This window comes from Passer montanus, unplaced genomic scaffold, assembly GCF_014805655.1.
Source record: "Passer montanus isolate IOZ18808 unplaced genomic scaffold, ASM1480565v1 scaffold2, whole genome shotgun sequence".
Lineage (NCBI taxonomy): Eukaryota > Metazoa > Chordata > Aves > Passeriformes > Passeridae > Passer > Passer montanus.
The window spans coordinates 21,386,968-21,412,939 of NW_024366591.1; the positions used below are offsets into that span (position 1 = coordinate 21,386,968).

General features: G+C 39.6%; 1 protein-coding gene across 4 annotated transcripts in view; it reads right to left on the bottom strand.

Moving 5' to 3' along the window:
* Positions 1-25,972, bottom strand: part of MTHFD1L (methylenetetrahydrofolate dehydrogenase (NADP+ dependent) 1 like) — a 144,858-nt gene that overhangs the window by 29,795 nt on the left and 89,091 nt on the right. For 3 of the 4 annotated variants that reach the window (XM_039707513.1, XM_039707515.1, XM_039707514.1), the window contains 2 exons: positions 19,841-19,948; positions 18,285-18,437 (listed from right to left, as the gene is read on the bottom strand). In XM_039707513.1, the coding sequence (XP_039563447.1) occupies positions 18,285-18,437; positions 19,841-19,948 (261 nt within the window). Of the gene's footprint in view, positions 1-6,963; positions 7,072-18,284; positions 18,438-19,840; positions 19,949-25,972 lie in introns of all 4 variants that reach the window. The other variant, XR_005627266.1, reaches the window with a different exon arrangement.

Genomic DNA, 25,972 nt, shown 5'->3' on the forward strand with positions numbered 1-25,972 from the left:
TGCTTGGCTTGGGGGGTGTATCATGGGATCAGTACATAAAATGAAAGCAAAACAAATACCTCAGTTGCTACTAAAAATTTCTGCTGGCAAATACCAAGATTTTGTTTTCTGTTTTGTTCAGAGATTGACAGATCCCTCCAAAGGATTGCAGCTAAACAGCTAAACATTAAATTACAACATTTAAGGTGGATGCTTTTAACTGTTTATGGGCTTCTTTTTTTCTAGTTACCATAACTTTTTATTATTTTATTAAAAGTAAGTGAAAACCCAAACCAACAACTTACACATTCCTGTGATTCACAAGACCATGTGAACATCAGGGAGTGGGAAGGGTTAACCTATGTATATCAAGATAAAAAGGTTGGAAAACAGTACTAAAAAATTAACACAAGTCTGCATTCCTCACTTTGGCCTCTTTCCTAGCCTGTACTTAAGTCTCCATTCTGCCCAGGGGCTCCATCTCCTCTTGGAATGAGAGGACTGCAGGCACAGGTACATGTACCCATGTGCAGACTGCAGCCTTCCCCTGCTCATCCACGGCCAAGGGGATGGTCCTGTGGGACTGCAGGAGCTTAGTCTTAGCTCTGTGTAAGCTAACTGGGGACTGGCCATCCTCCTCTGATAAGCTTGAATTTGTACATACAGTCAGGTCGGCAGCTTTCTAATACCTGCACATTTGTGGGTCACTAAATGTGCCCCGAGTATTAAGCGGTTAATCTGTGCCTATGGAAATGTTTTGGAATAAATACAACAAGCTTCAACATCTCAAAGGATTTTAAGGCTTGGGTTGCACTGTCATTCAAACAAGGCCTCAAGTGGCACATACCACTGCCAGCAGTACTAGTTTGATTTCCACAGCAGTCAGGTAATTTCCCAGCTGTGTTGCTTTAGATGCACAATTTCCTTCTCATCCGAGTACAAGGACTGTACCTAACTTGTGCCTCTGCAACGTGTCAGAAAATTAGTGATGAAAAGCACTACGAAAGACACAGTGTGTTACTGCAAATACATCACATGACAGCCTATCAAATGGGAATAATGGCACTGCAGATTGATTTTGAACAGCACATTTGGGAGTTACAAAGGATGTCCATTGCACAGTAAACATCTACGGCCTGACACCTTGCTTGCCTGCCACCGACAACAGATTTTGTATCCATTAATGAACAACTTCCAAAACACACTTTTTGCAGCCTTTATCTAAGAGTATGTGAAATAACTTGTGATATAAATTAAATAAACACTTCAAAATATGCAGCCCCCCAAACCAGTCTCCTTAATGTAAGGTCATTTCTGACGTAGCTTATTTATCTTTCATGAATGCTTCAAGGCATAAGTAGGTACACTAAGAAATCACCACTTTTACAATTAGGTAATTGAGTCTGCAAATTGCAGTTAATATCCTTGATTCCTGGCTATCAGCTGAAGGCATTATTCAGAGGAGATGCTTGATCCAAAGGGAATGCATGAGAAAGACTGAAAAATAACTAAGTGTGTATGTGGCATTCAAATGAACAGAAAAATTTCTTTCAGAAGAGAAGTAAGACATTGCTTGGAAAATTATTGCATATTTTGATTAATGGAGATATAAAACAGAATTATTAGCTAGAAAAATCAAAACTTTTGAAGTCTATCAGCTGGAAGGAAAAACAAAGATTGGGAACATAGCTTTGGAGACAAAATAGAAAGTAATATGTCACCTATGAAATGATATGTAAAATGGGCAAGTAAGAAAGGGGTCTCCTTCACAGCAACAGAAACAACCAGATGCTGTGAATCACAGTGACTCTCAGATGCCAACAGGGTGGAGAGCCAAAAGACTATTTGTTACCTGCTGCCAAAGGGTATAAAATAAAGCAGCACAACTAGAACCAACAGCTGATGCCTACTCTGAGTACACCTGTCTTGATGCCTGGATGCTGGAGGTGCGTCTTGGTGCTTGGGAGTACGTGGCAATGACAGCCAGAGTGACTGAAAATTGGTTTATTTTCCCATCCTAATTTTGCCTCAAGATTTGCTGCACTGTTGCAACATTATTTTTTATATCTAGGAAAGCTATTTATTCTTTGAAGGACATGTGGGAAAACAGTACAGGGAGAAGAAACAAGTGTTGTGAAGCGAATGAGAGGGCCTGGAAAAAAAAGGGGGAAATATGTCCTGTGCAGACAGGGATGGTACCAAAGCCACTTGGGAAAACATAGCAGGAAGCAGAGAAAAACACTAGCTGAACAACAAACAGATCTCATCAGCAAAATGCAAAGAACAGAGGCACATGACTTCAGAAGATAATTGCTAAAAGACAGAAACAATTAAGCAGCAGTAATGATATTATAGAGTCCTTATACCTCTCTGAGACCTGAGAACAAATACCATCTGTAAGGCAGTACAAGCAACATCCATCTCTGTAGTCTGAACTTCAGGAACAATTCTGCCCTGGTGCCTGTGAACTAGGAGAAATTCCAGTTTTGAAGATCTCAAAGTCTAAATAGCCAAAGCAAACAAGGAAAGGAATTTAAAGATATTGAGGGTTTCTGAGAACTGCATTTTTAAAGCTGCAGTAAAGAACTACTTATTAAGAATTTATCATATGCATCTCAAAACCCATTCTCAATGGAATTAGGAATCAATATGCCATTGCATCCAAAGCCAGATAATTTTAAATGTAATTAATCTTTTCTTCCATGGAAATTATACAGAGCTGTTAGAATTATGTAGGGCTAAAAATAACATGATTTAGAGGTTGTGGAAAGGTAGAAACACCTGATTGCCTTTCCCCCCTCTTTTCGGAAATGGTTTTCTTTCATTATTTCTTTCATTAATTCAGATTTAAAAAAAAAAATAAAAAATCAGCAGCTGATTTCCTCTGAAAGTCTATTCCTCCTATAGTCACGTTCACAGTTGGACTGAAGTGCATCACAGGATACACAAAACAGAAAAAGAATGGGTCCCAGATGCATCTACCTTAAACAGGCATGTTCTTTCCCATTTTATCCTCGAACACAATAAAGCCAATTAGTTCTTAATTTAGTTCTTTTTCCATAAAATGACAAAAATCCTTTGAGTTTTGTTGGGTTTCTGCTGGTTTAAAACAGCTCCTGCAACTTCATTCATCATTTGTAAGAAACTGCTGTCCTGTAGCAGCTGAATTTAACACTTCCTCAGGAAAGCAGATTTATCTTTTGAATTTCTCACTGCAGTAAGTTGCATCAGACTTATTACACACATGGAACAAAATGAATACAAACTATTTGGCAATGCTTCCCCATGACCTGCACTAGAGATGAACACACTAACTCATCTATTTAGAAAAGCATTAAAGAGAGAACAGATTCGGATTGTCTTCCTCTGAGTAGCTGCAGGTTTCTCCTCAATTTACAAATGAGTGTAGCAATTTCAGTTTAATGTGGTCCTGTAGGTAATTTTACGTCACGCAAAATGACACACTAATGCAACACAACCAACCAGAGAAAAATGCAAACCAACATCACTGATGCAAACAAGAGAGATCTTTACACTTCAGTCAAAATGGATTTAGGTGAAGGTTTGAATTTAGGTAAAGGTTTGAATTCATTTTACAATTAAAGGAAATGTATTTTATGGACTTGGAAACCTTTCCTCCAAACTTTCCTTTAATTTGTCAACTTTTTCTACCCACAAGAAATTCCTTGAGGCTTCACACAAATTGCCTTTCTGCTTTCTTTTTGTTGGTTTTCACTAAACTACAAAATAAACTTAACTGGAGGGCAAAGTACAATTTACCAAAACAATTTTAAAAAGTCGGAGCTCACTCTGTGGCAAAAGCTAAATTATGTCTTCCAAGAATCACATTTGGCAGGAGTCTTAATGCAGCAGACTGCCTTGGTTTCCAGAGGTTACGTCTGAATTAAGAGAGAGCCAGCAACACCAGCCTATAAACAGTAACACAACATGTGAAGGAGAGCTGGAGCAGAGCTGAAGATCAAGAAAAGTTTAGTACTTTCAGAGATTGAATTTAGGATGAAAAAGCTGCTTACTGCTCAAGCAAGTACTATTAAGAACACACCTTTCATTCAGTACATTCCCTGGCTCACTCATGCCTGGAGGAAGCCAGAAGCCTCCTAAGTGACCTCCCTCCCCACCCTCTATCCTTTCTGACGAGCCTGGAAGAACAAGACATAGTGACACTAATGCAAAGGGATGTAACACTTCATACTCCAGGAGTAAAATGTGGATTTGAGTGGCACAGAGATGGGGCCAGCAAGCCTCCCCTTTACAACTACACAGGCAGAAGGAAGGAGGTAACTACACACATGTTAAGGGTAGTCACGCTCCTGCTCTTCTGCACAGGTGTTGCTGGCACATGGAAACATCTCCACTCCTTGAATGAACTCGGGAATATTGGCATGCACATTTTGAAATTCTGACCACACAGAAAAATCCCACATTTGGATACACATGCTTTTCAGTCCAGGACTGATCCAAGAACAGCATGTATGTGGTTATTGGTTGGTTTTGTTGTTTTTGGTTTTTTTTGTTTTTTTTAATATACAACTTCCTCTTGGCTGGATCCCTAAGGTTGTAAATTACACATTCTATGGTTAATGTATGCCATAATAATCTTGTGTGCCATTTTGTTTCCATAGAATGTTAAGTTTTATGGTGCCAACAACATAGCTAAATTCTCTCCATTTAAATAAAGCCCTTTAATTGAAATTTATTCTCATGCATATCTTGAACTGAAACCAAAAACTATTTCTATTCGAAGGATCAGAAAGAATATTCTTAATTTCTGCAATGCAGTGATGCAATTTTTCTTCCTCCACTAGCTTTTCTGCTTCCAAAACTGGACACATTCCATCCTTTATGCCAAATGTGTCAAAATAAAAACTGCCTCCAGGTGCAAAAAACAGCTCCCAGGAGGAAAAAAGAGTAAAAAAAAAAGAAGGAGGAAAAAAGAGTGAAAAAAGGAGGAAAAAAAACCCAAAAAAGGAGAACAATGAGGTGGAAAAGAAAAGATTAGGCTTTTGACCACTATAATGAAGATATGATAGTCATTTATAAAATCTTATCAATTTGCTGCAATGACATGTACTACAATTGAACACAACAAAGGCGTGGTCTAATGGGTAAAAAAATGCATACATTTTCAATGCAGTCCACAATCCAAACAAAATGTGGGTAAACAACAGCATGATGACTCTTAATACTCTCAGCTGTCAGCAGAAATCTCTCCAGTTACGGAGAAATTTTCCACAAATACCTGGTGATCAAACTAAATGCACCCTTCTATCAACAAATTCATTCCCACAATTTACATTTTTCTGTACTTATAAGGAAATTCTTCTTACATCACACGATGACTGCACCATTCATTGCACTCCACCTCCAGTAATAACACTATGAATTAAGTCAAACGTGTATAAACCAATGGGTGGAAAACTGCCTTTTCAACATAAATACACAGAAATCCTTAAAACACTTCCAACAAGAAAGAGATACCACTCGAAAAATGCTGGTCAATGGCAAAGATGAATAGGAACTGATCTGTATAGCAAATACATTTCCTCTGAACACTGATACAATGCATTCAAGAGCAGGAATGCTCCCTGTTGAGGCTGGGTTTGAATGGGCACTTACAGAAGTTCAACAAGGCTCAAGTGCCATGTCCTACACCTGGGTCACGACAAGCGCAGGCAGTGCCACGGGCTGGGGGGACAGCAGCTGGAAAGCTGCCCAGCAAAGAAGGACCTTGTCAAGAGCAGCTGAACATGAGGTGGCCAAGAAGGCCAGTGGCACCCTGAATCAGCAATAGTGTGGCCAGCTGGAGCAGGGAAGTGATTATTCCTCTGTAGTGAGGCCACACCTGGAGTGCTCTGTCCAGTTCCAGGTCCTTCACGACAAGAAGGACATCGAGGGGCTGGAGTGAGTCCAGAGAAAGGCAACAGAGCTGGTGCAGGGTCTGGAGCCCAAGTCTGACGAGCAACTGAGGGAGCTGGGGGTGTTGAGCCTGGAGAAGAGGGACTCAGGGGTGACCTTACTGCCCTCCACAGCTCCCTGAAAGGAGGCTGTAGCCAGGTGGGGGTTGGCCTCTTCTCGCAGGCAACCAGCAACAGGATGAGAGGATATAGCCTCAAGCTGCACCAGGAGATGTTCAGTTTGGATATTATGAGGAATTTCTTCACAGAAAGGGTGATTAGATCTTGGATTGGACTTCCCAGGGAGGCGGTGGAGTCACCATCCCTGAAGGTCTTTAAGACTGTAAGAGGCACCCAGTGCCATATAATTGACAAGGTGGTGTGTCAAGTGACAGGTTGAAATTCATGATCTCAGAGGTCTTTTCCAAACTAACTGATTCTGTGATTCTATGAAAAGAGTAAAATTATAGGAGAGAAGAAGCACTATTTATATATTAACATCCTTTCAAACAGGCACATATCCTGCATAGTAGTAACACTCTTGGAAACCTGAAATTGGATCTGAGTCAAAACCATGAGCTGGATGGCGAGAAAAATCTGCAGGAGAGCCTTCTGAACAACCACTGGCTGAAGGAAGCCTGGAGATGCTCACAAGGAAACCCTACTGTGAACAGGGAAATTGGGCATTTATAATATAATATGAACAGCACTGCATGTAAGATACCAAACTAGCTTTTGTTTTCCAGGAAAATAACCACAGACCCCTGTATTTTGGGCTATTTAATGAATCAAAGAAAGGTAAAAGTCACAGCTTTTGTCATGCAGCTTCCTTGCACAAACTCAGATTAGCACTGAGCCCCAGCAGTTTTTGAGAGCTGTGCAAATGCAGTAACTTCTGAGCAAGGAGGCAAATGTTGCAAATGGAACTGGGAAAAAAACAATTCAGTGGTACCACCTATGTGATGTTCAGTACTTCTTTTTTGGGGGTGCATTTGTCATATTATGTTATAAATAGCATTGCCTAAAAGAAAAAGAAGTGTAATATAAATTAACACCACTGAGATTCCACCTGTCTCAGGTGTCCCCAGGTACACTTCTCCAGCAGCACTTCTACCTTTCACAGCAGACTGAAAAAAAGGAGTCAAGCAGGAACTCTTAAGTGGTGTTGAATTTCATGCTGTTTTGTGAAAAAAAAAAAAAAAAAAAAAGTGAAAAGTAAAATCAAGCCAGGAGATTTATTTTCACTTATCTAAGTTTAATCTTAAAAAAGACTAGAAACAGTACAACAGGTTCCTACAGGTGACAAATTGTCATAATTCTTCCAGCCTCAGTCTCCTGGTTGTTTTTAGTGAGTGAGCAAGTAACAAACCCAGATCATCTCAGCACTAGAGCTTACTGATGATTTACTAAAAGGCAAACACATTTTCTGCATTTCTCTGCTGCTTTTGCTTTTGGTATGCTCATTTGATTGCGACACTGAAACCAGAAGGCTATGGCAAGACACACTCAATATTCAGTATTTGTAGGGTGTCAGCCTGGTAGGTGCTGACAAAGATACAAAAGATTTGTATTGATTTGGCACTTCAGTGAGAGTTATTAAGCAATCTTTTCCCATGCAACAATGCAGCTTTCTCACTGACACACACCCAGTGCCTCTTTATAGACTGCTTTTGATTGTAAAATCAGAATTTAAGGAGAATTAGAGCAAGATTTTCTGAAGATTGCAGGGGATATAAATGATATTTCTGTGACTATCACAGGCCTCCACATATTTAATCACTGATGTGTTGGTTTTTACAAATGCCATTTTGCGTATTTGCAAAAAAAGCCAAGAAACCATTTATTTGGACTCAACCACCCTTTTAAAATTGCTGTAGACATGTAGTCTCCAACTAAAAAAAGGGAAGTAAAAACCTGTAAAAAAGTGACAGGAAAAAATATCTCCTGAGTGGCTGTGCAGAAAAGGAACCATGACCTGATTACCTAATTCTCACTACTTTTCCTGAAAGCATGTGCTCTGAAGTTAACTTTAGACTCAATGTCTTCAGAGCATTGCTGATCTTGAAGTAGGACAGCTCGTGCAGAACTTCAACATTTCTAAAATACTTTCCAATTGCAACATTTTCATATAGGACTTAATAGCTCATTCTGAATTTCTTCATGTCACTAACTTTTCTTATTAAGCCTAAAGTCCAGCTCCTTATATTGTCTAAAGAAACATGGTTATTAAACAAAGATGCTGCAAGTCAGGCACTCCAGCCTAAAATATCATGCAATTATAGAATTTTATCTTCTAAAAATATGAAGTCCCTAGAGAGAAACTGTTTAGCCTACTAGGTCCAAACTTTGACATGTTATTAAAAAGCATTATTAAAAATGTGAAACCAGTTAAACAGACTTTTGTATCAGGCATTTTTATATGACTTCAAAATAAGCTGAATGTCCAGCTGCCAGGCACTAACCTGTGAAATGTCAAGCACTAGTATAGCTACCATGGGATGATTATCCACTGGATGGCTATGGAGGTAAGAGTCAAAATTATCTCAAAGAAGCCAAACTTTGCTGTAGAAGTGAACACCCACCCATCTGGTGCCACATGGTGGATCTTTTGCAGCTGTCCCAGACAGCACCACTGTTGGGCATGTTTCATTGGGAATGCCCTCCTGACACATCTTCATGCCCTTCCCTCGGGTCCTGTCCCTGGCCAGACCAGAGAGACAAAGTTGTAGAATGCAATGAGGTCTTCCCCTCAGTCTCCTCTGCTGTTCATTTCAGAAACCAAGTGATTTCATCTGGTCCTCATAAGGCTTCTGCTCCACACCCATCACCATCTTCACAGCTCTCCTTTGGATGCTCTCTAATAGCTTTATATCCTTTTTTTAGTGTGGCACCCAAAACTACACATAGGACTTGATGTGAGGCCAAGTTGGTCAAAAGGTAACACTCTATTCATGGCATTTCATCATTTCATAAGTAAAGAAAGATTGCTCTTTTCAAAGCAACCCATTACCACTTATCAAAATGAAAATTCAGCATGCCAGCATTTGAACATTTAGTATTTTTTTAAATAAGGACACATGAGGAATATCTCAGGAAATACTTTAGGATTTTTATGTGGGTGGGTGGGTGGAGTAGGGGAGGAGTAGCAGCATAACTTTATCTTTTAGCATTGTGCACAGAATGTAGGTCAGCCTACTCCAATGGAAATACCCCATGCTGATTCTTCACATTCTTAGACATAAACATTTCATGATTTTGTAGGCCAGGAAATTGTGAATTTTATTCATGGTCCTGTCCCAAAATTGTCAGGGGGACCTTACTGTTTGTACCTCTGGACTCCTTATTTTAAAAAAAGTAAAAATTTTGCTTGTCTAGCAAATTACTAATACAAAGAGATAGTATGTAAATGTTGAGTGTTTCAGCTTCTATAGTCCATGTCACAACATAGTAAATTAGAGAAGCTCAGTTACTAATTTCTCAGTAAATATTATTTTGTACATAACAAATGCAGGATGCATTTATTTCAATATAAAACAATCTGGAAAGTGTCCTTCCTTCCCTGTAAAAGCTATTTGTTAACTAATAATAGATATATATTTTACTGTCTAAAATTATAACCTATTTTTAACCTCACATTGTCATACAAAGTTTATGGAGAAAATACTTAAAAAAAGGAAACCAGAGTCCATTTCCCGTTTTAACAAGGATAATCTCTTGACCAGAAGGCACAAATATTCATTCGTCTTTAAGGTTAATTAGCACACTGTTTATTTTATTTGTCACAATTTAACGAAAGAAAGCAAGTTGCTGGGAACATTATTAAGTTCAAAACATCTTTTGCCTTATTTATCCAGAACTCAATAAAACTGTTCAGTCACAGACTTGCAGCCTCCAGCTAGGTTCCTGCTCTTAGCCTTAAATCATTTTTAGAGTTTCAGTAACAGTAAGTTGCCAAGCTCAAATATACAGCTATCTACATCTGCTAGATAGTTTGTCTTACTGGACACTCTAGAAGAATTTTGCTCACTTGATCCAAACTGTAAAGTTTTTTGCTGCTATCAAGGAATCAATCAAGTAAGTTGCCAAGCTCAAATATACAGCTATCTACATCTGCTAGATAGTTTGTCTTACTGGACACTCTAGAAGAATTTCACTCACTTGATCCAAACTGTAGTTTTTTGCTGCTATCAAGGAATCAATATTTTTAAAATTTGCAAATCAGCATTTGAAAAGTGCATCTGTGTGAACGCTGAAAGGACAATGTGTTTTTTCCTTTAGGTGATCATAAGATAGCCTCTCAAAAAAATTGCACATAGTTTAAAAAAGTAACTACTCCTTCTTTAATGAATGACTGAATCTCTAAATTTCCTATTGGAGCCATAGAGAACCTTTTCAGAAACTTCAGTTTTTCCAACTGAGGAAGCTTATCAGGCTGAACAAGCAAAAATATGGAGCATGAAACATAATTTAATTTTTTTCTTATATAGAGGAACAGCAGAAAGCTGGAAGTGACAGGATGGCTGCTGCTACCAGACTGAACTATGACAGGCAGCAGTGATACCCAACCTGCCCCAAAGCAATCAGGTTCAGTGACTCCTATGTCTGGCAGCATCAGCCTCTTCCACAGCAAGTCACCCAAAACATCTTGAATGGGGGAAGAAATACCTGGCTGCCCTCTGTCATGTTTAAGTCTGTACATCTTCCACATGGATAGCATAATGTAACCCTTAACACTGCTGTTTCAAGGCATTCCAAAACTGATTTTTGAGGTCTTCACATCTGATCAAAGCCTACACGTACCAGGTTGATTGAACGAGCTCTTAACCAAACCCACTTACCCACCCTGGACACACATCGAGTGTGTAACCAGCACGGCCAGAGCTGTAGGCTGGGAGCAGGGTGGGCAGGCAGCACTGGCCATAATTCACCCACCTGCTTCCCTCTCTGCCCTGCAGAACACCCAGCAAGAGGCATTCACTAACTGCTCAGACTTGCACGTGCCTGCATTTCCACTGCAACATCCCTATTTCTTGTCTGAAGTCGTGCATAAAATCCAAGGGCAGTTGTCCAAAACTGGTGCTGGCTCTTGTCCAAATTGCACTTCCCACTTTTAACTGATACATCTTTGTTAAAAGCAAGCCCTGAGCAAATAAGCTAATGTACATCATTTAAAGAGCCCTACTCTCCATATGGATTATCAGTCTCTGTTTTTTTCCTTCTTAACTGATGCAGCCATATCTATTCTTATCAGGGATCATGGACTGTAAATCAGAGACAAGGGAATGAAACAGATAGAAGACATACCCAAACTGGTTATGATCACAGGTAGGTCTCACTGGAACAGACAGCAAGGATCATAATGACTCCTCAGGCTCCCTGAAGGCCCTGAGCAAAGGACACTTTCCCAGAGGTGCGCCCTTGGCTCCATGTGCTCTACAGGTGATTCCCATTTGCTGCACTGATGGCATCTGCAAGCCTAAGCTGCACTGAGTTCATTACACACAACTTCCCAGCTCTGATGAGAGCAAGGCATTCACAACCACCATGAAGAAAACTGTTCCAGAGCATAGGGAGCTCTCTTGGTTCCTGCATTGCTTAGACTTGTCTGCACTGGCCAGGCACGACCCGTGATCAGTGAATCCGCACTGCCCGGGCTGGTGTGCCGAGTCAGCCCATCCTAACTGGAAACATCTGCTCAAGCACTCCTCGTCCTGGCATACCAGCCTGGGAAATTCCTCTGCAGCTGCTCTGATCCACCATACCTTCCATGTCCTTTCACATCCAAAGCAAAGGAGGTTAGGGAAAATTCCCTCAAGAGATGGGAGACTATCAAAATGCATTTTCAGGGGATCTGTCTGAAACTTTTTCTGGCTAAAGTGAAACATGAAAGTCACCTCTTGTTCTTGTAAATAAGTTTCAAGTTTACCTATTCAGATAAACTACTTTAGGCTAACAGTGACATGTCTAAGAGCTTAAACATAATCTTATATTTCTACGGATGTATTTAATATAAATATACTTGGAAAAGATGACAAAGGAAACCTGATTGATACAAGAAAAACACTTGGTTAATTTTTGTCACTAAAAAGTTAATTTTATTTAAAACCTGTCTAAGAGCTTAAACATAATCTTATATTTCTATGGATGTATTTAATATAAACATACTTGGAAAAGATGACAAAGAAAACTTGATTGATACAAGAAAAACACTTAGTTAATTTTGTTACTAAAAAGTTAATTTTATTTAAAACTAAATTTAAACATTTGCATAGAAAAAATTCTCTGACAAGGCTTAAAATATGGTAAGATGGGAAAATGATTTTGGAAAATAATGGACACTGGATACAAAGAAATAATTTCACAGAAGTCATAATGGAATTGCTTAAAATGGAGGCTGTAGTATGAAAAAAATCTCATCAAAACTAAACATTAAATAGCTTACCATACCACAGGGTCTATTTTCTTATTTGTTGTGTTATCTAGTGATTTCATCCTGTCCCAAAAAACCAGGTTTTCCTTCAACAATTCAGTTCACTAAATAGTACACACACCTACAAAACGTCTTTTTTCTTCTCTGTAGAAAACAAATCAAAACCATTAATTCATTTCTCTAACTCCAAGTGCTGGCCTTCAAGGGATGAAAAGTTAGTTGGAATAAAGCAATAATAAGCTACAAATTTAATCTGTCCAGCAATGGGACATGGTCTTTCATTCAGAATGAGGCAATATATGGTACATTATTGTGATGTAGGTTAAATAATGCTTACTGACAAACAAACAGCAGTCAAGAGTGACAGCATGAACTATACAGAATCTAAGTGTCTTGCCTTTATTATCTGTCAAGACATGGCAGAGGAGGAAGAGAGGCTGGTTTGTGGGGTTTTTTTGGTATTGTTTCAGGTTGTAAGAGAGTATTTTACCATATGCCTGTGTCACAGCCATGGCATGGAGGTACAGTGATCCAAAGCAAAGTATATTTACTCTGTATTTCCAACAAGCACTGGCTTATCCACATCAGTTTAAAAGAGGTGAAGTAAACAGTAAATGCACAGACTATATGGAAATTTCTACCATTCTTTTCTATTCCCTTTCAAAAGTTACAGAAATGACAATGATGTTTTCAAGCCAGCTAAACTCTACTCTTTTCCTCTTAAATTAAAAAAAAATCCTTAATCATCAGCAAGGCATGTTCTGCTCTCCTGTGACTACATTCATTACTCACATGACTTCTTCCTGACCAGATCTTAGGTCATCTCATTGTTTTAACTAATGCTTTTGGAACATCTTCAAAGCTCTTTGACCCTTGTGGCTTTTATGTCAGTGTCCTCTTCCAGTTCTCCATGTACATCTTGGATGTGTCTCCAAATCATTTCACAGGTATCTCCTCCCACCAGTACAATTCTCAGTTTTTTCCTTTCCAGCCAATCCCATCTCTCCAGTCCTGACCTCAATCTTCTATTTCCATCTTCTGATCACAAATGGCCACAGCCATCCTTGAATCTTAACTGCCTCACAGTCCATACACCTGGGATGTTTGCAAAGGCAAACCATTCCATTACAATCTACAACTTCTTCCTCAGCTCTTCTGCTAAATCATTCACTTAGGACTATTTCTGCCTCATTTACAGAGACCCTCCCCTCTCTGGCCAGCCCAATACCATCACAACCACATCATGCAGTCCACCAAGGGCCAGAAGTGGATTTCCTGTTATCACACTAACCTCAGCCTACTAACTAACTTCTCAGCCTTTGGCTTTTAGACACAACGAAGTGAGGTTGATTGTCCCCACCCTCAGTTCCAGCCATCAGTCACACCTATCTGGTCACCCCCAGCCCATCAACCCTGAATAATTTATCAGCCTTCCACCAAGTAGAACATCATTCAGCATTTCCACATGTGCATAGCTGGTCACTGGACAGGAATGATGCACCCTCTGTAATTGAGAAAAACCTCTCTCCCTCGTTGGGATGACACCTACTGTAATGGATACAAAGGCACAGCATCTAACACAGGGCAGCTCTTCTTTTCCTGTTACCAATTTTCAATTTAGAACTAAACAATTGTTAGCCTACTTTCCTATGTGAGTTGAATTTCATGGCTTTCCTTTACTGTTACTTCTTACACACTTGCAGTTATCTCAAAACCAGCCCACAGAGCCTGTGAGCACCTAGCTTTCACACCTAGCTGTTCTGATCACTGCCACAACACAGCAACTATACAACACCAAAGGCTGGTGCCAAATGCCACATCCCCAGGGACATCTTTTGGACCAAGAGTGGTCACAATACCTAGCAGAGCTTAAATCCTTTGTAAACAATACAAAATTGAACCGTAAGCTAAATGTTTTACACAGCAAATATAAACCTCACTATCATTTATGTTTTTGAAATATTACCCTGTGTTACACAGATCACCAGGATGAGCTGAGCAATCAAACAATTATTATTCATCTGTGCCATAAAAGCACATGAGAAAAGTTATAAAATGACAGTTTGGAGGCAATCTGAGCATCATGCACCACTGAAAAACTGCAATTTCACTTCAGGTGGCCCGGACTCCAGCTTATGTTCAATAGACGGTCTCAAAACTTAATAAGCTCTAACCACTAAGAAAAAAGACATTAATTCAGCAGGGAACAATATCTTCTTTCTGAAAGTATTAATAAAAATATTTATTTGTGAGGTCTTCTCCCTCTTACAATATACAGGTAACATTTTGGCAGGAAAGTCCTGGCTCTCACCCACAAGTGAGCTTGAGCTTTGTTCCTCCCGTACACTGATTTCAAACTACACTGGGTCACCCCAAGAGCTCCTTCCAAGGGGATATAGTTTCAGCACTAGCTCCAGAGACTTGGACTTCTTTCTCTATGAGGAGAAAAATGTTTCTGTAATAGGTTGACCTTTCTTCAGATATGTTGATATCTGAAGGATGTCAGTTCATTGTGAGAATTTGGAAGCTGGCCATGACTCCAAAGGCTCCACATATTTTCAGAGTGACCATGCCTGTAATTTTAACCCATTGAAATGAAAGTGCATGGCTGGAGAAGAGTAGTACGTGCTTACAAATCTCACTGTGACTCAAACACTGATTTATTTCCTGCAGCAGTGATTTGGTAGCATCACTTCACAAAGGCAAAAGGCAACAGGTTTTATTTCTATGACCTTCCTGCATTCTTGCAACTCACATGAAAAGGAACAATGGAAATGTGGCTGAATGTGAGAAAGCACCAAACTGCTATGGCTTTTTGGGTGGGTGTGGAGAGAAACACACAAACTACAAAAAATCTAGTAACTCCACACCCAAGCATTGCTAGTGAATGACCTCACTGCTTTCCTACATGTACTCCAGCAGCTTTCCTGCCATCACTCTGTTAAGCCAAGCAATGATGTCAACAGTCCACCTGTGAGAATGATGTAGCCCTCTGGGTCACGGTCTCAGAGAACTTGGATAAAAGCTGTGCCAGTGTTAATTAAATGCACCTCTTGTTTCACTGCTGATTTCCTCTGATAAGGCTCAGCTCATTTTTCCTGGAAAGACTTCCATGCTGTATGGGAACTGGAGCCAACCATAACACAAACCAAATATTGCTTAGAGAATATGAAGACAACATGCTAAATATTTAGTTTAAAAAAAATCACTGTGTATCAGAGCTGGGATAAATACAAACCTCATTACTTTGCATGTGCTAGTGACAAGGCTAAACTACAAATGCTAGTTACTGCAGATAGTTTGTTATCTTTCAGCAGTACTTATCTCCCTCATTTGTAATGCTCTTCCTGATTACGTTGGAGCAGAAACTCTTAACAAATGGTTTACGGATCAATTCTGACAGGCTAGAATATGAAAAGTTCACCTGGTAAAAGATATGCTTTCAGAATGGCATTTGACTTTTAATTAGCATCAGAATTATCGCTACAACTTTAATGAAAAACAGCATTCTTTTCCTGCCATCAGAAAAGCCTTAGTTGTAAAAAGGTTTTGAGCAGCTTAGTTATTAAGGGAACTCTCCATTAATACAATTAGCTAGCAAGCAGTGGAAGGGGAAAAAAATTATGCTGCTCCTTCTTTTTTTCCTATATAAAGATATTCTAGTCCACTGTCATGACTGGCTGTTTTCACCATATGCTGTCACTGGGATTTCTGTAATCCCTCTACTCACAACATTGACTTCCAACTACTTTAAGCCTTCAGGACATGCTCTTTTATACTGGCTTTTTTCTTGCAGACATTTTCACATAGCTTTATTAGTAAGAGAACTACAAAAGGATGGCTTTCAGTTTTGAAACTAGACACCAAAAATATTTCTTTTTGCACAACTTAAAAAGTAACACTAGCCCTAAGACTTAGCTGCTGACAACGCTGCACACAAAAAATCTGAAGGTGACAAATCAGAAAAGTGGTTTCAAAAGTCATGGTGCAATTATATTATGAAAGTTTGTCTCATGATGCTCACAACTCTCCACTCTGAAAGGCAGCAAGTTGGACCTCTTGCTATAAATTTCATTCTAAAGAAAGAACTGTGTGTAACGATGTTAGCAATACATTCATATTCATTCATTCGTTCTGATTTGTAGCAATTGTGATGGTTCCAAGAAGTGTTCTGTCCCACATTCCTGAGCATTAGCAATATTTTTCCAAACAACCAATGATCGATGTCCATGTATTTACATTTTTACCTCTTGGGGATCTTATGTTTATACAATACCTCGCCTACAAACTCTCTTGGAATACATAACACAGGCTATACTGCCTTCCCAGCTCAGGATATGGGAGAAGTTCCATGGCTAATACTGCCTCTCACCAAAGTCAAGCTAACTAACTTAGACATATTTTTTACACTCTCTTCCAAAAAGAAATCTCATATACAAAATGTCCTTCAAAAGAACTTCATTTTTTGGTTTCTAAGTGGAAACAGAAAGAGGTAATCCTTGAACTTGTTTGGTTTATACTGCTCCTATGGAGAGTTTCTATGGATTTATGACACTGAACTGCAGCTAGTTTATTGCAAAGCATGCAGGGTGTGACACATCCAGAAAGCTCAACCCAAGAATATTTCATTCTGACATCCACTAGAAAAACTCCCTCATGGATTTGAGTTAGTTACTGCCCATTACTCACATGCATTCCTTCTCATAACTTCATGACACACAACTTGCAGTGCAAACTTGAATCCAGGTCATGAAGGAGATACTAGAAGTTCTGACAAATTTTACCCCTGTCACCAGTAAGTGGAATTTGGTCTTACACAATTTAAATACACAGCTGCACTCTGCTTCTGGAGGATGTGCATAATGTGGTCATGCAGAAGGAAAGCATATCCCCAAGCCTAGTGACTTAAAGTGACACAGTTTCCTGAACTCCAGGAACCCTCCTGGTCAGAAAGTACTTCCTTCCTCATTTCAAACACTTGATTGTTTCAGCGGGAATTCAAAACAATAGATTAGAAATTTTCAACCTTTCCTAAGTGTACTGCTACACAAGGAAATCAGGCCGTGCTCTGGGAAGATGAGATAACATTGGGAGAGTACTCCTTCCGGAAATGCAATGGCTTTTGCATCCCTTCTCTAGCACCATCCCATGAATCAGCTACATGTAAGTAATAACTCTAGCTATGAGATGTCAGATGCAGTTCAGCTGCTGTTTGGATTAAGATGTGCGTGGTTGGCAAAAGGCATGAGCCAACTCACTTCTCAGCTATTTCGATAAGGCCTGCAAGGGAAGAAATATCAGGAGCTTCCTAATCTGAGTCTGTACTTGTAGGGATGGATAGGAAGAAATGATGATGATTGCCTCTTTTTAGCACATCATTGTTTAAATCTCTAATAAAGGAGAAGGAATGTGCTATTACTTCTGCAGTTAAAAATCTACCCGTTCCCAGCATAACTTACTTTTACAGCACCAGTAGTGATGTTCACAAAGACTGCGAGCAGATCAGGCTCATCAGCTGAAGAGCAATTATACTCTATTCCCCAACACAATTCCTTTAATCTAGATGCATTGAAATGGTTTGTAATGATGGATAAATGATTTAAAATTTACAATAATATCTAAATAGTTATTTACAGGCTGAAGTTTGAATAAGGAAAGGCAACGACGAGTAAATTCATTTTTCTGCAGCATTAGGGTGCCTAAATACCCTAGACTAACCTAAAAACAACAGCAAGAGCCATTCTCTCAGACCTGACAGTCAAAGCTCTTATATGACATTGCATTTTCTTGATTATCTTTTCCTATCAACGTAGAGTTACAAAAAGTTCGAGGATAAGATTATTATACAAAAACAAGAACTCACATGGTTGTACACATTACTTTTGCAGGCAAACAGGAAACGCACTTCCCTGTCAAGCTGGGTGAAAGGGGAGTTACCGGGTCGAATGCTCTGCACTCACCGTTCCTACCAGAGGGTAGATGAATCCTGCTCCAATGCTGGCTCGCACATCGCTAATCGGCAAAATGAAACCAGTGGGAACACCCTTCCTCTCAGGCTGATGGGAGAGGGATAGGTGAGTTTTTGCCATGCAAATGGGAAGATTTCCAAATCCCTAACAAAAAAAAAGGGAAAGAAAAGAAAAATGTTTTAAAAATTACAGTAAAGCAGTAAAGGCCCATTATGTTTTTGTTTTGTTATCAGTATCTTCTAGAAACCTCTCTTACAGCAGCTCCCTTTGGGCTCTAATGACCTGGTCAGACACCAAACCTGAGACCAGGATTCAGAGTCCAAAATTTTCTAAGGGCATTAATGTCTTCTCGGGCGTAAACACAGATGGTGCTCATGATGCTTTCCTTTGTTTTTAAACAAGACAAAACCTGCATGAGGTGATGGCACCCCCTTCACTAATGTCAATGCGCTAATTAGGGAAAATGTGGTAGAAAATCAGGAAAAGTGCCTCAGCAGCTCCCCCTGCCCATAATTTGTCTCCAAGTTACTGATTAATCTTGAGTCAGGCACCTTCCACTCTTCTGTTCAATTCTTTTACAAACAGGGCCAGGAGGAGAGCAGGACTTCAGGGAATTGTCTCTGCAGCCCAGAGCTGACAACTCTTTAGGTGACATTGTGAAAATATTTCCTAATATACTAACACTTAGACTAAAAATGGGATTAGAGAATCACAGCAGGAAAAAAATAAAGGCATGGATTATTTAGCTTCAAGTACACTAAGTAACCTTCTTTTCCATTTAGAAAAATCAAATTAATTCTCAGGAAGTTTGCATTTTAGGGAAGATGGCTGTCCACCTGTCTGACCAAGGACTTCTGTTTGTCTGACCAAGCTGCTGAAGTTTACTCAGGAATTTTTCCTGGACATATTGTTTCTATTTTCTGACAGAAAGGCTCCAGCCACATTTATGTCCAGAAGCCATTCCACTACAAAAAACCACATTCACCTCTTCACATGGTTTCAAAACTTTCCAAACTGTAACATGCTCCCACACGCTTTAGGATAGGTGATGTATTTCATGTTCTAGTATTCATGACTCCTTGGAAGTAATAGGAACAGAAAGAAATCAAAAGATTTTACAAATATTGGCAGCTTTGGTATCAATGTGTATAGCTGTGCACAGGTCTTACCATGTTTGCAAACTCTTTTTTTGCAGGTACAAATGAACAAATTTTATGCTAAAATTGGTTACATTTGCTAGCAGCACCTTTTGTAGATATGCAGTTGTCAGGTTTAGGAGAGTAACCCAAACTGCATAGAAAGTACAGTTTCATGGACAATCTCAGGAGTATTCTGAACTCTGTTCATATCTCACAGGAGATCACCCTCAAGGTTAAAACCATTCTGTTCTACCAAATCTAAACCAACCCATACTGACCTCCATAGCTTACTACCATGGGTAAGCTCATGCCTTTCAGCAAAGCTTGACACAACACTCCAGTCTGAGAACATGTTACACCCTGAGGTTTCCCAAGGTACCTGCCTGCACAATTCCCTGGTGCTCTTACCTGCCGGGTGTAACGATCAACTTGAGACTGTGCAGCAGGAGACAACTCGATATCCTGGGCTCCATACACCTTCTGAGCAATGATCCTTATTTTTTCAACAATAGGAAGCTGCAGAGACAAGGAAACAATAACAGAGACAAGGATGAAGACTGGCCAAGAGAAATGAGGATCTTGTTTGCTGCTTGAGGTCTCTGAATCTCTTATTTAGATTCATCCCTGTTAAACAGGCTTGCTAAAGCATGAGACCAAGTAAGGAGCAGTGGTGATGGATACACAGCTGCAGGTACATGAACTAACAGCTGTGATTTCAGCTACCCCATCGTCTGGAAACTGCACAATTTGTGCATTACAGAGTCGACAACGTGAGCTAATGCTCACCTGAAGTGGGGGGAGAAAATTACTGCCATCTAGTTATGAGAGAGAAGAGATAACCTACACCTAGAATCCCTACACAGGGATCACTAGACAAGAAAGTTTCATTTCAAAATAAAGATTACCTACGAAAGTGGACAAGGCAAGGGTGGGGGGGGGCAGCCAGGGAAGGTTCCCCTGAGAAGCGAGGAATTGTAGCAGAAAATTCCGGACCCATCACTGCTCCTTTGATTGTGATTTTCTTTTATTATTATTATTATTCTTCCCTCCTATACTTTTTAACATGCATACTTTTAATTGTAGCTTTGATATTGTAACGCACTTTGAAAGCATTCTAGAATTCATTTTAAAACTTCAAATCACTAAGTTCAATCCCAGTCTCCAAGAGTATTCACATCATGTTATTCAGCTCAAACTAAACAAGTTCTGCCTTCACAGCTTCTATTTGAAGGCAGAGGCAGACTCTCACATTCAATGCTAGAAAACCATTAAAAGATTTTCTAGAAACATTTTTTTGTGGTCAGATCAGGCATTTACTTTTTCTGCCATCATTTTTGTGTACTTAGAATAAACAACTCTTTCCTATTTCCTCGTTCTCTTTCCTTTTGCTTTTAATGACCCAGGAGACAACAATTGTGACTCCTCCAGCCTATTTTAAACAAGCCATTCTCTGACTTCTCTCAATAGGAACAGGATGATGGAGGAGGGATCTTACCACGAGTTCAGATAATTCTGTGCTCACTATAGATGGCCAGAAATGTGTGCAAGATTAAAGGGAATATCTCATCAGTAATGTTTAATTAACAACACACATGGAATAAGTGCTAAACAAAATCTAGAGAGATAACCACTTGAGGCAGAAGACTTGGTAGTCTCAAGCAATACAAAAAGCACCAGAACACAAAATAGAAATGTATCGTTTCATTCTAACAAAGGAAAGAAATTAATTAAGTTGCAAATAATGAACTCTATCTCATGCATTTATAGGAAGATCCACAGTTAACCACATTTTTGCAATGCCTGCCTGGAAGTAGTTATTTTTCTGTAAAGATACATCAGTTGAAGTGTTTGTGTCAGGCTGATATTTTTTGTATTTATGATTGAATTTTAGAAAAATCAAAGATCACATTAATAAAGAACTCCGGTAATAGAGGCATCACAAGAAAATAATCTCTCCAGACTTCCAAGTACCTTAAATGTAAGGCAGTTAAAAGCTACTACGGCTCAGATAAAATTCCCCCCCAGATCTGAAATTTCAAGGACAGGTTTAAAGAAGATTCACAAGACACTTTCTGAACATGCTCACTATACAATTACTGCTCCTTAATTGGGTGAAATAATGTCACATTCCCAACATCAGGCTTTTTACAGGAATCCAAGCAGGGCAAAAAAATCTAATCAGAACAGAAGATAGAACATTGTAAATATCCTGGGTACAATTCCTGGCAGCATCAAGCTGAATGGAATACTTAGTGCCATGGACACCCATCAAGAGATGAAATTTGTCTCAGGGTGATTATTAAATATGTTCATATCCATGGCAGTTTTCAACACAGTGGGAGAAATGCAAAACATGTCTGTTAATTTGCCTTTTGGGTGCTGTTTGCTTGCAGTAAAGGACTAACAGCAATGGCAAATGGAAAGGCAAAAGGAATTCCATTCCCTGTTGTCAGCGGGCCAACATGGAAACTAACAGCTTTCTGCTTAACCCTCAGTAAATTCATTGAGATGGACATAGACATTTAGATTCAACTTGCATTTGTGTCAAAACATTTCCAACTAATTTGACAGCAGTATAACTACTGCGCCTTCAGCTCCCTTCCAATGACCACAGCTGTATTTTCCAAAAGAAACCCAGCAGGGCTCTGGCTAACATCAGAGGAGAATGCTTTAATGACACTGGTGGCACTCTGCTTCTCCTGGGATATGTGCAGTGTGTTGCATGACCGAGTCTGAGCTGGACAGTCAAATCATATCCCTACGGATTTATGGTTTGTGGTTTTTTTTCCTGGTTTGTTTTTTAACCAGAATGTCAAATATTTTTTGGGTCAGTACCCACACCTCAAATTTTGCAAATGTAACCTCAGAAGAATAACCACTGAGGAAGGAGTTGTGGGAGTGTGAATGGCAAAAAAAAAATTGGTCTCCCGAGCCTGTCATGCTCTTGCCAGGCATGCTCACACAAACAGGTGAGGCAATGTGTGCGTGGTGTCAGAGGAGAGTTTGAGCCTATTTCATCTCAGCAGAGGCAAGATGAGTCTTGGCTGAGCCAAATTCAGACAGAAACCAGCAGGAAGGCACAGATGTGCTATGGACATTAACATAGCCCATGCACATGCACGCTCTCAGATATGCTTCCTTCCTGAAGCTTCAGGAGTAGGGAAAGGAGTACACTACACCATGCTAAGGATCCACCTGTTTCCTAGTATTTAGTGTGATTTTAAGGCATTATCTGTTTAGAATCACAGTGTAACAGGGCATTTCAAGCTAAAAAGTTTCCTGTGTTTCAGTTATCAAGTAATACAGTAATACTGCTGGGAAACATCATTATAATAAAAAAAAATGTTTTCCAAACCAAAAAAACACCTAGTGCTTTAAACGAGAAATAAAAATTAATTTTGCTTGAAAGTGCCATAATGGTATTTTAACAGAAAAGAAGTTCTACTTATTCAAGAGGCATTTTACATAGCAAAAGCCTGGATTTACCAGACACTTGTTTAGCTTTAGGTTTTCAACAAAACTGTTGATTATTCAGCACTTTGCTATCAAAATAGTCTCACTGATGGGCAAAGACATCCACCATATGTAGCAATAATGCTAATTTGCATGGAGAAGGGGGCTAAAAAAATTAAACTCCTATTGCATAAATAACTAAACCATTAGGGGATTTTATGCTGGATTTTTGCTCCAGCTGACACCAGACTTACCTAGAAAAAAAAAATCTGTGAACTATATGTTTGTGCCTTATATACTTTGGTCAAATGTCTGCCAGCAGAAACCACTTATCTCAGATACTTAAAAAAAGAGTAATTCCACATCTGCTTTGGTTTGGGAATGGTACTCTCCAATTCAGTGTCCTCACCAAGACTCTCCAGGAATGTCTTCTCCCAGGAAGCAACTCCTTTTCCCCTGCCCCCATGATGGAACATTGTATAGAATAACCTCCTGGTTGTGTCCCCTTCAACTGCTGCTCAAATTGTCCAGGCTAGAAGCAGGACATATCTCTCACTTCTTCTTTTGTCTGAGAATTTTTTACAACGGCCTTAGGAATTTCCTGAACCACTTGTTCACTCCCACTAGCAACCTCCAGTGCTGCACCCTTAGCTGTGCTGATGCAACCATTTGCAGGCGATCACCAAAAAACTCTTAAGGAAAGGAGGATTAAAAGTCTCATCTGAACAGGGAGTGTTGATGCACCCCTATCAAGAGCAACGTGATTCCACAGCATCTCTGCCACCTGGAGAGCTAGAGTGAGAAGGAAAGTTGTAAAATGCCTGGGGTGTCAAAAGCATGAAAGATTTATGATCAGCAGTAAAAGCTATCCTTCTTCTCAGTTCCCATATGTAAAGGTGTGACTGTTGCACAACTAAGTACATTTAGGTGAAGATTAGTGACAGATAGACAATAGATACCATGAATTTGGGTAGAACCTGACTTTTATAGATACGCAACTACGTATTAGTACTACTGCTGAAGGAATTATGGCAGCTTCAGAGAATTTGTTCCAAATTCAATTTCAGCTTCCTGAGAAAATGGTGTCATAAAATACTTATGTAAATTTACATTGAATACGAGAAGATACTACACAGTACAAATATCTGCAGACAATTCATTAGGATTCTCTCAGAAACAACCAATCTTGCCACTCCTGCCAGAGAGAATGTTCACTTCTGAAATCTCACACATTTAGAGCTACCAAAGCCATATGCTGCTTCTGAGGCAAGCACAAACACACGCGCTTGCTGGGGCTGCCAAGCACCCACACCATAAATAGGATTATCTCCTGGGCTAAAGCATAACAAGTGCTAAAGCACAAACTGCTTTCACAAAAACAGTAGCTATGTAGCTGTACATTTCATTACTTGATAGAGAATGATTAAACCACGAAATCAGCACTGATAAAGGTGAGAGCCTGTCATTCCCAGGATTGTATTGATTATCTAAACCAAATCTTACCAGTGTTATCATCCAGCCATACTGCCACTTCCAGTCCATCTCACTTTGCAACACATGATATTAGTGCCAAGTCATCCTGCTTGTTACAAAATCTTCTAATAGTGCTTAATTTCTGCTAACCTTTTCTCACGTTTCCTTCACTCCTCATCTCTTCCTTCACTTCTAACAGCTGACTTCAGATTATCAGTTTTTCACATAAGGCTTGATAAGGATTTCCATGAACAGCAGACCAACTACAATAGGCCTTCCTTTCATCCTTGTTTCCTCTGCTGCTCACACTCACCCATGTGCCAGTGCAACGGAGGCAGCACCGCTGTTTGTGCAGCTGCACATACCAGAGACAGTCATCCAGGCTAAAACACAGCCCAGGGAAAAAACCCTATTGCAACCCGTATCAGTTCACACATCCACCTTATCATAAAGGCAAAGCCCATGTGAAGCAGGAAGAATTGCTGAAACTGTTCAAATTTGAGCACTGAAAGGTACCAGCAGAAAAAGCGAGTTGGGGCAGGGACACACACCTTGGCTGGGATTCCTGAAATCAGTCTCGCTGCCAGAAGTCAGTATTAAGTGAAACCAAGCATGCATATTACCAGGCATCTGGTCTGAGACTATGCTCAAGATTTCCCTCTTTTGCATCCTAATTTGAACACCTGACTTTTTAAGTCTTTGCCTACTGGAGAAAGGAGTTAATATTTTTAACTCCCCACAGCCAATCCCTGAGACTGCTGAAAACAACCCCTATTCCCTTCCTCCTTAATTCCTTCTGCTTTTAAACATCCTCCTGACTTCCTCACCAACAGGACACATCTCTGTAAAGCCAGACACAACAGCAGTGAGTCCCAAGTCATACTACATTTCACTAGGTTGCAGTCCCACTTCCAAGAGAAACCCTGGTCTAGTTTAAATTGAGTACCATGAGTGAACACCCATCAGTGCAGCACTGTCTGACAGGGTCCCTTCCCAGTTATACAACATAAATACTTAAAACTACTTTATTCTCCAACAAAACTATGATTCTGTTGAAAAAGCATGCATTTAACCAGAGGATATACAAAAGCACTATTTATTTGTAACTTACACATTTAATACTTCAAGTATCTTAAACATTCACTTTAGTCTCAATGCCTACTTTTAATTATGACATCACCAGTTTAATTATAAGGTGAAAACCTCTGGGCTTACTGTTACTAAGCTGTTTGTGTTTTAGCATAAATTCTTAATATAATTTGAAATGCAAGGCAGTGGCACTTTTTTTTTTAAACTTACACATTCACTGAAAGCAATAAAGAAGAATTGCTGGTTGGCTAAGTGAAACAGTATGCAGACATCACTCATTCCTCTTCTTGGGAAGGCTGCCAAATGAAAACATGATGGGAGTATGGCTGAAGGTGCTGTGTGGGGTGACAGAGTGCAGTGCTAAAACAATAGCTGACTCTGCACATTTGAACTCCTACTTCTAGCTTTTCCCTTGGATAAAATAAAAATGCATTTATTAAAGTATCTGTATATTCTGGTTCCAGAAGATCTGTGGCTGACAAAAGGATTTCCAAGTCTTTAGCACTCCTCTTCCTTTGCTGGCAC